Source organism: Trichosurus vulpecula, chromosome 2, assembly GCF_011100635.1.
Source record: "Trichosurus vulpecula isolate mTriVul1 chromosome 2, mTriVul1.pri, whole genome shotgun sequence".
NCBI lineage: Eukaryota > Metazoa > Chordata > Mammalia > Diprotodontia > Phalangeridae > Trichosurus > Trichosurus vulpecula.
Window position 1 is genome coordinate 104,678,990 of NC_050574.1, and position 16,676 is coordinate 104,695,665.

General features: G+C 38.5%; 1 protein-coding gene across 1 annotated transcript in view; it reads left to right on the forward strand.

Annotated features, from left to right (window-relative positions):
- GRM5 (glutamate metabotropic receptor 5) overlaps positions 1-16,676 on the forward strand; it is a 226,464-nt gene that overhangs the window by 83,541 nt on the left and 126,247 nt on the right. Inside the window, exons 3-4 of the mRNA XM_036743916.1 lie at positions 7,580-7,826; positions 12,694-12,862. Coding sequence (XP_036599811.1) covers positions 7,580-7,826; positions 12,694-12,862 — 416 coding nt within the window. The remainder of the gene's footprint in view (positions 1-7,579; positions 7,827-12,693; positions 12,863-16,676) is intronic.

A 16,676-nucleotide genomic window follows, 5' to 3' on the forward strand; every position in this document is an offset into this window, starting at 1 on the left:
TTGGCATAGGAATTCACCATATGAGTTAAAATTCTATTCTTTTTATTTTTGCCAAGTTTGAAGATAGTATAGCATTTGGGCACCTTGGATAACAGACATAATACCTACTTATCATTTCTCCAAGTCATGAGCACAGTGTAAATGTACTAACTTTTGGGGAGATATTTGGGAATTGGCCACAACTGATAAAAGAAAACCAACATACAGGAAGGATGGAAGGAAGGAAGGAAGGAAGGAAGGAAGGAAGGAAGGAAGGAAGGAAGGAAGGAAGGAAGGAAGAAGGGAATGAAGGAACTGTTTTTAATCACTATTTTCTATTCTATATGCTTTCACTGACTTTAATAAGAGCTTTAGGGTTTCTTGGTAACTCTAATTAAACACACATTTTTATGGTGCTTTAGGTTGTCAAAGCACTTTCCTCCCAAAACACTTTGATAGTTAACTATTATTATTCGTTATCTTACTGATGGGGAAACAGTCTCTGAGAGGTCAATTTGTCTATAGTCATACAACTAGTTAGCACCAATGTTCAAACTCTCATCTTTTCTGATGCCTGGTACAGCACTCTATCCACCATGCTGCTGTACTATTCCCTTCTCATTCCTGGATCAGGATATGTTAGCCTCTTCTATATTGGCTTAGGAAACATGAGATTGCACAGAGTTTCAAGCTGTCCTTCATTCAACAAATGTGCCCAGAATGACCAATGCTTCGTTACCAGTTATGAGGGAGATGAGACAATAAATAAGAAGATCTCTTCAAATATCTTACTTTCTGATGCCGGGTTATCAGATATAAATACAAATAAAAAGAACACCAAAATTAGGACCTGATAAATTAATAAGAAAATCACAAAATATTATTGGATTGGATGAGATGGATTTCATTCCAAACTTTAATAAAAGTTTTATGGAGAAGGTGGCTCTGGAGCTTGAATTAGATAATATGGCAATAGAGGTGGTTTGTGGAAAGAACTAAGAACATTAATATTAATTTAATGTATTATTATTACATGTAACATATTGTTATTCAATATATTATATTTGAGATATGCTCAAGAGTGTAAAAGTATGGGACCTGTTGGCTTTCTTGACCAAAGTAAAATGAATATTGGAGTATATTATCCTTATACTCCCATACTTAGCCTTAAGCAGAAAACGTATTTTAATAGGTATTTAGATAACAGGGCGTCTAGGTGCCACAGTGGATATAGTGCTGGGCCTGGAGTCAGGAATATGTAAATTCAAAAACAGTCTCAGACATTCACTAGCTGTATGACCCTGAGTGAGTCACTTCACCTCTGTTTGCCTCAGTTTTCTCATTTGCAAAACAAGGATAATAATAGCACCAAACTCCCAGGGTTATTGTGAGGGCCAAATGAGGTAATAATTGTAAAGCGCTTAGCATGGTGCCTGGCACATAGTAGGCACTATACCAATGTTAGCAATCATTAATATTAATTGAAGTCATCCATAATTAGTGCCATGCCACCTTTACCATCCACACCAGAATTCCGTATATTGTTCTTCCTTCAAAAAAGGAAGGGGAGTAAATGACTACCCAAGTTAAATAACCCTGGGCAAGTTATTTAACCTGAGTCCTTCTTGAGTTTCTTGGTTGAAAACTGGGGACAATAATAGCACTTACCTCACAGAGTTGTTGGGGGATAAAATGAGATCATATTTGTAAAGTTCTTAGTGTAGTGCCTAGCTCAGAGAACTGGATTAATGAATGCCTGTTCTCTTCTCCTGCACACATACATACGTGCGTGTGCACACACATACGCATGCACAAACACACTCACATGCACACACACTCACATGCACATGCACACACATGCACACACACGCACGCACATGCACACACACACGCACACGCGCACACATATGCACACCTTCTGTCTGGACATTCTGAAGTATATCCCACAATATTGTCTTCAATTTACCCTACTTTGACCCTTACTCAGTTACTATCCATCGTGTTTCTCCTTCCTATCAGTACCTCCCACCTACAGTTCCTGGATTTCCTCTCAGGATTATATCTTCCAGTGATACATTTTAACTCCACAACACTTTTGAACTAATCTTTTCTGTTGTAACATGATACAGTAGTGAGTCACGTTGCACCAAATCTCTGTATTGCTTAAGCCCTATAAAGTCAAATGTATAACTAATTTGCTTTGTTCATTACCTATATTTTGTGACTTTGCATGTAGATGTCTAAGGTCATGGGTGTTATTCCTGGCTTCTTGGATACTGACTCTTGTGAATTACTGAGCTTATTAATAATCATTCTTCTTCCTGTGCTATACTTGCTATATTCCACAGTATATGGGTTATCAGATTCATGTCATAGTTTTTCCCCCACCCCCTCAAATCTCTAGGCAGATGTTTTTTTCCTTGTTTGGTTTTTTTCCCCAGTCAACTTTAGATTCACTCCATCCTTGGACAAGATCTATCTATTTCTGTATCATATGACTTGATTCAGGTCTTAAAATTCTAGGGTTGTCACCATTTTCTTAGGCAGATATTGTTTTTATCATGAAAGCTTTCTTTTCTGCATCCCATACTTTTATTCAACAGTACAAATAGAATCAGCACTTGTGCCTTTAAGGTCTTCATGACCCCTAGAAATACCTTCTAGGTGGACTTCCAGGGGCAGAACCAAGATGGCAGCTGGAAAGCAGGGACTAGCATGAGCTCTCCACTGAGTCCCTCCAAAAATCTATAAAAAATGGCTCTGAACCAATTCTAGAACTGCAGAGGCCACAAAACAACAGAGGGAAGCAGGGCTCCAGCCCAGGACGGCCAGGATGGTCTCTGGGTGAGGTCTATCCCACACGGAGCTGGGAGCTGGGAGTGGAGCAGAGCACCCAGTGTGAGCAGCTCGGACCAACCAGACCAGGAGCTGGGTGGAGCAGGCCCTAGCGCTCTGAATCAGTGAGCTGCGGCAGTCACCAGACTTCTCAACCCACAAACACCAAAGACAGCGGAGAAGGTTAGTGGAAAAAGCTGCGGGAGTGGAAGGAGTTCTGGGTTCAGCCACCACCCCAGGACAGCAGAGTTGGGGCAGCTACAGAACTACAGCTGCAGTTACTTCTGGCCCCAGGCCCACCTGGTGGGAGGGATTAAGTGGGAGATCAGAGCAGGAGTGCACAGCCTGCTGAAGATCTAAGCCCAGTCCGGGTTGGGGGTTCTTGGGGAAGGAGCAGTGCTGGTGGGGCAGAGTTGGCGCATCCCCCCCAAACGTGGAACATAGAACTCTTTAGTCTACAAGCAGTCATACCCCACTGAAAAACTCAAGGGTCAAGTTAGTTGGTTGGGAATATGGCCAGGCAGCGAAAATACACCGAGATTCAGTCTCAGACTTTGGATTCTTTCTTTGGAGACAAAGAAGACCAAAACATACAGCCTAAAGAAGTCAACAAAGTGCAAGAGCCTACACCAAAAGCCTCCAAGAAAAACATGAACTGGTCCCAGGCCATGGAAGAGCTCAACAAGGATTTGGAAAAGCAAGTTAGAGAAGTAGAGGAAAAATTGGGAAGAGAAATGAGAAGGATGCGAGAAAACCATGAAAATCAAGTCAATGACTTGCTAAAGGAGACCCCCAAAAATACTGAAAAATACACTGAAGAAAACAACACCTTAAAAAACAGACTAACTCAAATGGCAAAAGAGCTCCAAAAAGCCAATGAGGAGAAGAATGCCTTGAAAGGCAGAATTAGCCAAATGGAAAAGGAGGTCCAATGGACCACTGAAGAAAATACTACCTTAAAAATTAGACTGGAGCAAGTGGAAGCTAGTGACTTGATGAGAAATCAAGATATTATAAAACAGAACCAAAGGAATGAAAAAATGGAAGACAATGTGAACTATCTCACTGGAAAAACCACTGACCTGGAAAATAGATCCAGGAGAGATAATTTAAGAATTATTGGACTACCTGAAAGCCATGATCAAAAAAAGAGCCTAGATATCATCTTTCAAGAAATTATCAGGGAGAACTGCCCTGATATTCTAGAGCCACAGGGCAAAATAGAAATTGAAAGAATCCATCGATCACCTCCTCAAATAGATCCCAGAAAGAAATTTCCTAGGAATATAGTTGCCAAATTCCAGAGCTCCCAGATCAAGGAGAAAATACTGCAAGCAGCCAGAAAGAAACAATTTGAGTATTGTGGAAACACAATCAGAATAACCCCAGATCTGGCAGCTTCTACATTAAGAGATCGAAGGGCTTACAATACGATATTCCAGAGGTCAATGGAGCTAGGATTAAAACCTAGAATCACCTACCCAGCAAAACGGAGTATCATGCTCCAAGGCAAAATATGGATTTTCAATAAAATAGAGGAATTTAAAGCATTCTCAGTGAAAAGACCAGAGCTGAATAGAAAATTTGACTTTCAAACACAAGAATCAAGAGAAGCATGAAAAGGTAATCAAGAAAAAGAAATTGCAAGGGACTTCCTAAAGTTAAACTGTTTTGTTTACATTTCTACATAGAAAGATGATGTGTATGATTCATGAGACTTCAATATCATAGTAGCTGAAAGGAATATACATATATATGTTTATGTATATATATATATATAAATATATTAGTGAATGTGCATGTATGTATATATGTATGTATATATATACATATATATATATATATATATATATAGAGAGAGAGAGAGAGAGAGAGAGAGAGAGAGAGAGAGAGAGAGTGGACACAGGGTGAGTTGAAGATGAAGGGAAGATATCTAAAAGAAATGAAATCAAATTAAGGCATGAGAGAGGAATATATTGAGAGAGGGAGATAGGGAGAGATAGAATGGGGTGAATTATCTCGCCTAAAGGTGGCAAGAGGAAGCAGTTCTGTGGGAGGAGGGGAGAGGGCAGGTGAGGGGCGAATGAGTGAATCTTGTTCTCATCAAATTTGGCCTGAGGAGGGAATACCATATATACTCAATTGGGTATCTTACCCCACAGGAAAGAAAAGGGAAGAAGATAAAAAAGGGGGGGGGATGATGGAGGGGAGGGCAGATGGGGGTGGAGGTAATCAAAAACAAACACTTGGGAAAGGCGACAGGGTCAAGGAAAAAATTCAATAAAGGTGGATGGGTTGGGAAGGAGCAAAATATAGTCTTTGGAATTTGGAACTCAAAGTTTTAAAAACAGATGTTCAAAAACAAAAAAAAAGAAAGTTTTTGCATGCAACTAGAAAGTAAGATACACAGGCAATGGGGCATAGAAATTTATCTTGCCCTACAAGAAAGGAAGGGAAAAGGGGATGGGAGGGGAGTGGGGTGACAGAAGCGAGGGCTGACTGGGGAACAGGGCAACCAGAATATATGTCGTCTTGGAGTGGGGGGAGGGTAGAAATGGGGAAAAAATTTGTAATTCAAACTCTTGTGAAAATCAATGCTGAAAACTAAATATGTTAAATAAATAAATTTTTAAAATAAATTTAAAAAAAAAAGAAATACCTTCTAGGTTCCTCCTGGAAGTACTATTTCTTACCCATATAATTCACGATCAGTTGTGTAGGGATTATGAGATTCACAAATCTTGCAAGGCTCTCTATGAAGTCCCAAATGCATGCCCTAAAAATACAGGATAAATCTCTCTGTTTATGTCAAGTTGAATGAATGTGTCTTACACATGGGTTTGAAAATGAAATCGACTTCACACAAAATCTACTACAAAGTGAAAAAATAATGGATCGAGAGCAGTTCAGCTGAACATATTTAGCATTTTAGTGGACTATGAATTCAAGAAGTTAATAATATGATTTAGCAGCCCCCCCACCCCCGCCACCAAAAAAAATGTGACCTTAACCTATACTAACAGAGTCAAAATGGTGAGGTGTGTGGAGATGATAGGCCCACTCTAGTCTTCAATGGTAGTGCTAAGTGCAGTCCTAGGAGCTGCCTTTTAAGAAAAAAAACTTCCATAATCTGAATATCATCCAGAGTAGGGCAACTAGGATAGCTGACTGACTGACAAAGAAGGCAAGGGACATCATTAATAAAAAACATCTTTATTGGAATTGAAATAATTGTAATAACTCACAAGATCTATCTGAATGTCTGTCTATCTACCTGTCTATCTACCTATCTATCATTTATCTATCATCTATCTATCTTTAATGATTCTGAATATAGCTAGGTCTGTATCAGTATGAATGAGATGGTAAGCTTCTTGAAGTCAGAGTCTTCCCCGGCAGTGCTTGCCACATAGTAGGCACTTAATAAATGTTAATTGGTTGATTGATTGACCTGTAACATATTTAGGTAATTATAACTTCAAGTAGTGGAAATTTGAATATATATATAGATGTATATATACATATATATATATACATATATATATGTATATATGTATATATATATATATATATATATATATATATATATACACACACACACACACACATCTATATATATTTGACCTTTTCAGGGGATTTATTATTCACACTAATTGAGACTTAACTATAGTTCTTTTTTCACTGTATGTGCTTTATGTATGTTGTTGTTCCGTGATTTCAGTAATGTGTGACTCTCCATGACTCCATTTGGAGTTTTCTTGGCAAAGATGCTGAAATGGCTTGCCATTTCCTCCCCCAACTCATTTTGAAGATGAGGAAACTAAGGCAAACAGGGTTAAGTGACTTACCCAAACTCACACAGCTAGTAAGTGTCAGAGGTCAAATTTGAACTCAGGAATACGAGTCTCTATGTATACTTTATGTGTGCATATATATGCATGTATGCATGCATGCATATATACATATATGTGCATATTCATATATACCTATATTGATATGCATGTGTGTATTGATACATATGTGTGTTTGTATATATGAATATGTGTGGGTATACATTGAACATATGTATATGTGTATATATATGTACATACATACATATACATAAAGTTTAGGGCAGCTGGCTAGCTCAGTGGATAGAGCACTGATCCTGGAGTCAGGAAACTCGTCTTCCTGAGTTTAGATCTGGCCTCAGACACTTACTAACTGTGTGACTCTGGGTGAGTCGTTTAACCCTGTTTGCCTCATTTTCCTCATTTGTAAAATGAGCTGGAGAAATAAATGGCAAACCACTCCAATATCTGCCAAAAAACCCCAAATGGAGTCGCAAAGAGTTGAACACAAATGAACAATATGTATGTGTGCGCATGCATGTATGTATGCATGTATGTGTGCATGTATATATTGTGCATTTATTAAATATATGTAAACATAGATATATGTAATATAGGCACAAAGTTTTAAAAAGATTTCATACTATGAGTGAAGGTTATAAAGGTATAGCCTAGGCAGATGTTGTGCATAAACACTTGATCAGTTGAATCCTTGTTTCATCTTATGTGGTAGTATGTATTTATCTTATATAATATTCTGGATTTATTTCTTATTTCCAGTCTTGATTGTAAGGTCCACAGAATTCCAGATTATAGGGTCATTATATGCATTGCATGATGAGGCATCAGAAGAAAATATCTATGATAGCATCATAATTGGTGATCTGTAATCAGTTTTGAGTGTTGCTTTCAAACCTTCCTTTTTTTTCTAACAGGTTCCCTGACCCTGACTACACAGTATGTCCAAGATTCCAAAATGGGATTTGTAATCAATGCAATATATTCCATGGCGTATGGTCTTCACAACATGCAGACAGCACTCTGCCCAGGGTATGCTGGGCTCTGCGATGCTATGAAACCAATTGATGGACGAAAACTTCTCGACTCTCTGATGAAAACAAACTTCACTGGGGTTTCTGGAGATACAATCCTCTTTGATGAGAATGGAGACTCTCCAGGAAGGTATCATTACAATTATTCTGTATATAAGGGAACTTTAATAACCATTACAGGGTGATTATAGGAGGGATATAGCATGGGGAGTCCTCAGGTTCCTTACTTCCTAGAGGCAGCTGTTGGCATAGTAGATAGAGTACTGACAACCAGTCAGAAAGACCTAAGTTCAAATCCAGCCTCAGACACTAGTTGGGCGTCCCTGGGCAGTTTACTTAACCTCTTTTTTTTCCTCAACGTCTTCAACTGTAATATGGAAATAATAACACCTACCTCGCAGGGTTGTAGTGGGGATCAAATGAGATAACATTTGTAAGAGCACTTAACACATTGCCTGGAACACATATTAGGCATTATATAAATACCTATTCCCTTCCCTTCTTCCTCTTGCTCTTCCTACCCTCCCTGTCCTCATTAACACTCCCCATTAGGAAGTGTTCAAGGGAGGGATAAGGAGAACCAATATCACCTTCATCATTTTTGAGAAAAGGATCAAAATGAATGCCCAAAATGTGCCTTGAGGATCATATACAAATTTCAGTTATCCAGGCCTAGACCTGAATCTACATAATCATGAAGAACGAAGAGCTGGTTCTATCATTTCTTGGCAAGCATTTGGTATTTTGTTCAAAACCTTTATTTCTCTTCTTCGGATTTAGAGCTATTCTGAGCACAGGAGGAATCACATTTCTTACAATCCCAAAGATAGGGCTAAAGTAGTGACATACTGTTTGTTCTTCCTGTCATGTGTTAGAAGGCATATTTTTATTGCATTATCTTTCAGATGACGCACTGTCACCTTGGTTGAGGACTAAATTACTATTTCTCCTATGATTCTCACCTTTCATCATCTACACAGAGATCCTGAGAAATATGAAATTATATATGATTATAGGTCAGCTACTGGGGACCCAGGAGATACCTAAACACTTGGCAAGACAGACTTCGACCCCCCCCACCTTCCCTGCCTCCTCTCTCTCCCCATTATGTGTGTATGTGCAGAAAGAAACAGGTCAAGGGAAAGGGTGTGTCTGAGAGAGCAAGAGATTGTGAGACTTGTCTTTTACAATCGAAAATGGTTCTACAGATTGACAAGTGGTCACCTAGCCTCTGCTTAAATATTCTCAGTGACAGGAAACACATTCTCACAAGATGCCATTCTATTGTTGAGCAACTTTGTGCAAATATGAAAAAGACAAAAGTGGGGGAAGTTCCAGGGTGAAAAACAATTGCTTACACCAACACAGATTACAACCCTTCTATGAGTTAGCACATAAGTCCTAGGGAATGGATTAAAGCCTATTACAGTTCATACTATTTTAAAAAAGAAAACCAAATAATGTACTTTTCCATCATTATGGCTATGGAGAGAATGTTAAACCAAACAAATAATGGAGTTTAGATAGTTTTAGTTTGCTTAAATTGACAATTGTTTTCATGCCTAGGAGTGGGATCTCTGGGTCAAACGGTATGGATATCTTCTTAGCATAATTCCACATCACTTTCTAGAATTGTACGCATCTGGATGTAGCTGTAGTCAAGACTCTCATAACTATAATATTCTAAAGAGGTATTTTGTTTATGTTTTTTCTGCTTCTAACAGTACCAATATAAGCTTCTCAGCATATTTACAGAGACTGGCTTTAGGGTGTAAACAAATGAATACAATTGGGATTTCTCCACTTCATTATCCTGAGAGGCCCTCATCAAGCACTAAACTTTGGGGCCCATGAATAAATGCCTAAAATGCCTATTATACAACCTAATTATGGACACACAAAATTACAGACACTCGAACACAGAGAGAAGAAAGCATGGAGCATTTGTGTGCACACATGATCATACAAACATTCTGAAAAAGAGAAATACATAGAAAAAGAGAAAGAAAGGAGAGAAAGATGGGAGAATTAAAGATAGTGACATCAAAGAACACATTGTACCTTGTGGAAATGCATCTTTGACTTGCCAAAGTTCTGAAAAGCAAAGATAGAATTCATTTACTAATATTACTGGTTTTTTTTAAAGAGAAAACAGTCCCCTAACTTATTCTCCGTTATATTGAAAAGAGCTGTTTGTTAGTGTGTAGAACTCCTAGTGTGGTAAATCCTTTCACCAATGAGATTATAACTGTCTATGACAGTAGAAGTGAACTTTTTTGAGGCAAAGAGAAGTTAAGTGACTAGTCTAATGTCACAGTTATTAGAAGGACTAGAATTAGGAAGGACCAAGCTCTGCCAATGGACACAGTGAAATCTTTTATCCATAAAGATAGCAGAGCTAGCAAAATATTTATTTTATTTTGAAATAAAACATTTTGTATCACTTGATGAGCCTTACCCTTCTAGTGTTAATTGTCATAGGTAAAATTTGGATGCAGGTCCTCTCCATTCCATATCTAGTATTCTATCCACTATATTATGCTGCTTCTTTATGAAAATAAAATAAACAGAAAACCTCATGAATATTTATTTTGTTATAAATATCATTTATATTCATTTAAAAATGGTATTGTCCATTAAGGATGTCTTTGAGGTGATGAAATGTATTATGACTGACAATGAACAGAGTACTTCCCTGCTTTTAGGAGATTCTCCCTAATACATAACCCTAACAATTAACACGTCCTTGCTATAATAAATATCCTTGGAATTTTAACAACTTTTATGATTGATTTTAAGAACATTATGATTGAGTCAGTGAAGGAAATCAGAGAAGATAAAGGTGGAAAATGAGATGTGGGATAGAAAAGGACCCTGAGGTAGAAATAAAAGCACAATAGTACATACACAGTACCATATCAGTCAGCAGTCAGTCAGAAAGCATTTATCCAGCATGTGTTATTGTGCCAGGCACTGTCTCAGGCATGTGCAATACAGATATAAAAATGAAGCAGTCCCTGGCCTCAAGAAGTTTATGTGTCTCTAGGGAAGACAGTATGTACATAAGTAAGAATATGAAAAATATATGCAAGGTACTCCCCTCCTAAAATGTTACCCATATCATAAGACAATGGGGTGATATGTGCACTTCATTCATAGTTCTCTTTCAGTCTTATGCAACTGGCACTCCTAAATTTGAGATCTCATCATAGAATCTTACAGCTATACAGGGTCTCAGATGTCATTTGGCCTGATGCACCAGACTAAGGAAAATTTTGTCTTTTTCTTTGTTTTCTGGGTTATTATTTCTGGGGTATTATGAATATCCCAGGTGAAAGAATAGTTTATGGGATCAAAGAACTTGAGCCAGAAGGGACCTTAGAGATCACCTAGTCCAAGCCTCTAGCTTTACAAATGAGGAAACTGGGGACCAAAGAAATTAAATGACTTGCCTAAGAACACACAACCAGTAAGTGTCAGAGGTAGGATTTGAACTCTGGCCTACATATGTGAAATCTAGTTCTCATTTAATTTCATATGCTACTTTATTAATCTCTATCATATTGGTATTTCTTACCTAACCTTTACCCTTTAAATCAAAGCCTTAGACCTTCAAGCACTATATAAATGTGAATTATTAATATTCTATAGATAAATCTGCCATATTCTAGTAATAAAAATTTCTATCCCCCGAAGGTTCATATTTAATAATGATAATAATTTAATGATTCAGAATAGAATAGTGCATTTTCTATCAAATAAAATAATTGAGGAAATCATTAACATATTTTAAAATAATATAGAACTCTGTATTGATGCCATTTTTAATATTGCTGTCATTTCCCAAAGAGTACCTCTTCATCCCTAGATTTATTCCCCCATTAAGAAAGATAAACTTCATCAAAAACCCTGTAGACATCTGCACAAGTACATAGGAACGCTGATTCAGACCTTAAAAGGACACAAGAGGAGATCTATTTCATTGCCTTCCATTTTAGTTGAGAAAATTGTTGCACAGTTAAGTGATTCTCACAAGGTCACATACACACGTAATAACCGACATAGGCAGGATTTGAACCCAGCCCCTGTGACTCCAGAGCCTGTGCTCTTTCAATCGTATAACACTACAACCCCATTTTTGTAGCATTCAAATAAAAGAAATATTATTGTATTTGTTCATATATGGGAAATGAAACAAGAAAATGAGAAGAATTTCCAACTCACAAGAGCCCTAATGATACTTATTTAGACAATTTGGGAAGATACCCAAGTCACCCTCTTTCAAGTAATGCTGGTTTTCTTCTCTATAATAAGAATAATTATAACTCTTTTCTTTTGTATACTTCAAGGCTAGTCTGAAATAATGAAAGGGATGAATTATAGAACATTCTAAAATAGAAATGCAGTTGTCTTTTTCTTTAATAAAGCTCCAGATGAAGTACCATAACCCAATAACATACATGACAATTTTCAACAAGCTTTCACATACATTTTTATTTAGGAGCCTTATAATATCAATGGGATATAAGCAAAATAGAGATAATGGCATGCATGGTCCAGTGTTTCATATTTTGCTTTTTTTCTCCCTCCAATATCAGTCATACATGAGGATGTTAACACTGTACTCATTTCATATAATTTTCAAGGTGCCTGGGACCTCAGAGGAAAATGAGGATCAGGGGATGGGGTGGGGGGTAGGGGATGATTTTTTAAAATTTTCATAGGTAGTAGGCAGAATGCCTGGAATCTGAAACCATGCTCTTTTCTCTACACAATGCTACTTTTATGTTTTCAGTTTCATGTATGAGCTGAAAGTCATCACAGAGTAGTAAGATATGTCGTATGTGATATGCAGAAGTAAAGGCTTGTCCAACCATCTATAGAGCATTATATGAAGTATGGCCAGTTCCAAAGTCACAGATGTGAGAGCTGATGAAATAGTAAGATTGTTGCTGGTGTCTGTCTCTCAGCTGAATAATCACTTTCTTGTTCCAAAGGTATGAAATCATGAATTTCAAGGAAATGGGCAACAACTATTTCGATTACATCAATGTGGGCAGCTGGGACAATGGTGAATTGAAAATGGATGATGATGAAGTATGGCCCAAGAAGAGTGCCATCATTAGATCAGTGTGCAGTGACCCATGTGAGAAAGGACAGATCAAGGTAAATAGTGTTCCAAGTGCTATGGTTTGCAATTGAAATATCTAACTTTCTTAAATTTATTTATTTCTATTATAATTTTCAATTTCCTTACGAGGTTACAGGGTACATGAAGGCAGAATTATTTCTTTTTACTCATTTTAAAACCGTCTACCAATGCCTAGTGTCAAATTCTTTTTTTTAAATTTATTTAACATATTTAGTTTTCAGCATTGATTTTCACAAGAGTTTGAATTACAAATTTTCTCCCCATTTCTACCCTCCCCCCCACTCCAAGATGGCGTATATTCTGGTTGCCCTGTTCCCCAGTCAGCACTCCCCTCTGTCACCCCACTCCCCTCCCATCCCCTTTTCACTTCTTTTCTTGTAGGGCAAGATAAATTTCTACACCCCATTGCTTGTGTATCTTATTTTCTAGTTGCATGCAAAAACCTTTTTGTTTGTTTTTGAACATCTGTTTTTAAAACTTTGAGTTCCAAATTCTCTCCCCTCTTCCCTTCCCACCCACCCTCCCTAAGAAGGCAAGCAATTCAACATAGGCCACATGTGTATCATTATGTATAACCCTTCCACAATACTCATGTTGTGAAAGACTAACTATATTTTGCTCCTTCCCAACCCATCCCCCTGTATTGAATTTTCTCCCTTGACCCTGTCCCCTTTCAAAAGTGTTTGTTTTTGACTACCTCCAACCCCATCTGCCCTCCCCTCTATCATCAACCCCATTTTTTTTTCTTCTTCCCTCTTCTCTCCTGTGGGGTAAGATTCCCAATTGGGTATGTACGGTATTCCCTCCTTAGGCTAAATCTAATGAGAGCAATGTTCACTCATTCCCCCCTCATCTGCCCTCTCCCCTCCTCCCACAGAACTGCTTCCTCTTGCCACCTTTATGGGAGATAATCCGTCCCATTCTATCTCTCCTTATCTCCCTCTCTCAGTATGTTCCTCTCTCATCCCTTAATTTGATTTTATTTCTTTTAGATATCTTCCCTTCATCTTCAACTCACCCTGTGTCTGCTCTCTCGCTCTCTCTCTCTCTCTCTCTCTCTCTCTCTCTCTCTCTCTCTCTCTCTCTCCATATCTATCTATCTATCTATCTATCTATATATATATACACACACACACACACACACACACACACATAGATATATACATACATTACATACACATTCACCCATATATATACATAAACATATACGTATGCATATTCCCTTCAGCTACCCTAATACTGAGGTCTCATGAATCATACTTGTCATCTTTCCATGTAGGAATGTCAACAAAACAGTTCACCTTTAGTAAGTCCCTTGCAATTTCTTTTTCTTGTTCTTTTTCTTGATTACCTTTTCATGCTTCTCTTGATTCTTGTGTTTGAAAGTCAAATTTTCTATTCAGTTCTGGTCTTTTCACTGAGAAAGCTTGAAAGTCCTCTATTTTATTGAAAATCCATATTTTGCCTTGGAGCATGATACTCAGTTTTGCTGGGTAGGTGATTCTAGGCTTTAATCCTAGCTCCATTGACCTCCGGAATATCATATTCCAAGCCCTTCAATCTCTTAATGTAGAGGCTGCCAGATCTTGGGTTATTCTGATTGGGTTTCCACAATACTCAAATTGTTTCTTTCTGGCTGCTTCCAGTATTTTCTCCTTGATCTGGGAGCTCTGGAATTTGGCTACAATATTCCTGGGAGATTTCTTTTTGGAATCTATTTGAGGAGGCGATCGATGGATTCTTTCAATTTCTATTTTGCCCTGTGGCTCTAGAATATCAGGGCAGTTCTCCTTGATAATTTCTTGAAAGATGATATCTAGGCTCTTTTTTTGATCATGGCTTTCAGGTAGTCCAATAATTTTTAAATTATCTCTCCTGGATCTATTTTCCAGGTCAGTGGTTTTTCCAATGAGATAGTTCACATTGTCCTACATTTTTTCATTCCTTTGGTTCTGTTTTATAATATCTTGATTTCTCATAAAGTCACTAACTTCCACTTGCTCCAGTCTAATTTTTAAAGTAGTATTTTCTTCAGTGGTCTTTTGGACCTCCTTTTCCATTTGGCTAATTCTGCCCTTCAAGGCATTCTTCTCCTCATTGGCTTTTTGGAGCTCTTTTGCCATTTGAGTTAGTCTGTTTTTTAAGGTGTTGTTTTCTTCAGTGTATTTTTCAGTATTTTTTTGGGTCTCCTTTAGCAAGTCATTGACTTGTTTTTCATGGTTTTCTCGCATCCTTCTCATTTCTCTTCCCAATTTTTCCTCTACTTCTCTAACTTGCTTTTCCAAATCCTTTTTGAGCTCTTCCATGGCCTGGGACCAGTTCATGTTTTTCTTGGAGGCTTTTGGTGTAGGCTCCTGCACTTTATTGATGTCTTTAGTCTGTATGTTTTGGTCTTCTTTGTCAGCAAAGAAAGAATGCAAAGTCTGAGACTGAATCTCAGTGTGTTTTCGCTGCCTGGCCATATTCCCAGCCAACTAACTTGACCTTTGAGTTTTTCAGTGGGGTATGACTGCTTGTAGACTAGAGAGTTCTATGTTCCATGTTTGGAGGTGAGTTAGTGGCTCTGCCCCACCAGCACTGCTCCTTCCCCAAGAACCCCCAACCCGAACTGGGCTTAGATCTTCAGCAGGCTGTGCACTCCTGCTCTGACCTGCCACTTAATTCCTCCCACCAGGGGGGCCTGGAGCCGGAAGTAACAACAGCTGTAGCTGCCCCACCTCCGCTGCCCCCGGGGCTGGAAACTGAACAGCGAACTCCTACTCCCGCAGGTTTTCCCACTAACCTTCTCCGCAGTCTTTGGTGTTTGTGGGTTGAGAGGTCTGGTAACTGCCGCAGCTCACTGATTCAGGGCGCTAGGGCCCCCTCCGCCCGGCTTCTGGTCTGGATGGTCCACGCCGCTCAGGCTGGGCTCTGCTCCACTCCATTTCCAGCTCCCAGCTCCGTGTGGAATAGACCTCACCCAGAGACTATCCAGGCTGTTCTGGGCTGGAGCCCTGCTTCCCTCTGCTGTTTTGTGGGTTCTGCCGTTCTAGAATTGGTTCAGAGCCATTTTTTATAGGTTTTTGGAGGGACTCGGTACGGAGCTCACACTAGTCCCTGCTTACCAGCTGCCATCTTGGCTCCGCCCCCCTAGTGTCAAATTCTACAAAAAATACACTCTTCTCCATCCATCCACTTCTCCCTCTTCCTCCCCTGCCTTTCCTTCCTTGCTCGCTTGCTTCTTTCCTTCCCTTCTCCTTTCTTTTCTCTTAGTGATGTTGTTGACTGACTGATTAATAATTATAATAATGGCTAGCATTTATATAGTAAAGTTTACAATGTGCTTTATAAACATATAATTTTATTCTTACAACAATCCTGAGAAGCAGATGCTATTATTATCCCCATTTTACTGGTGAGGAAACTGAGGCAGATAAAGGTTAAATGATTTGCCCAGGATCACACAAGCAAAGTAAATGTTTCAGGTTGTATTTGAACTCAGGTTTTCCTGACTTCAGGTCCAACACTCTCTCCACCCAACCACCTAGCTGCCAAAGAGGAGAATGTTACTAGTTCTAATCAACTCCAGTGAACCGCTGTGAGAAAGTCACTGCCTGAGAGTAAGTCATTCATATTTAGAAGCTATGCTCAATCATTTTTTCAGTGAACTTAACTTTCTTTTACAATAAGCAATGCAGTATAATGGAAAGAATGATGGCCTTGGAGTTAGGAAGGCTTGGTTTCAAATTCTACATTTGACAAGTCTCTAACTGTGTGACCATGAGTAAGTCACTTATCATCTCTGAATTTCAAGCACCGCTCTGATCCTATAAGTCATAGACTATATGA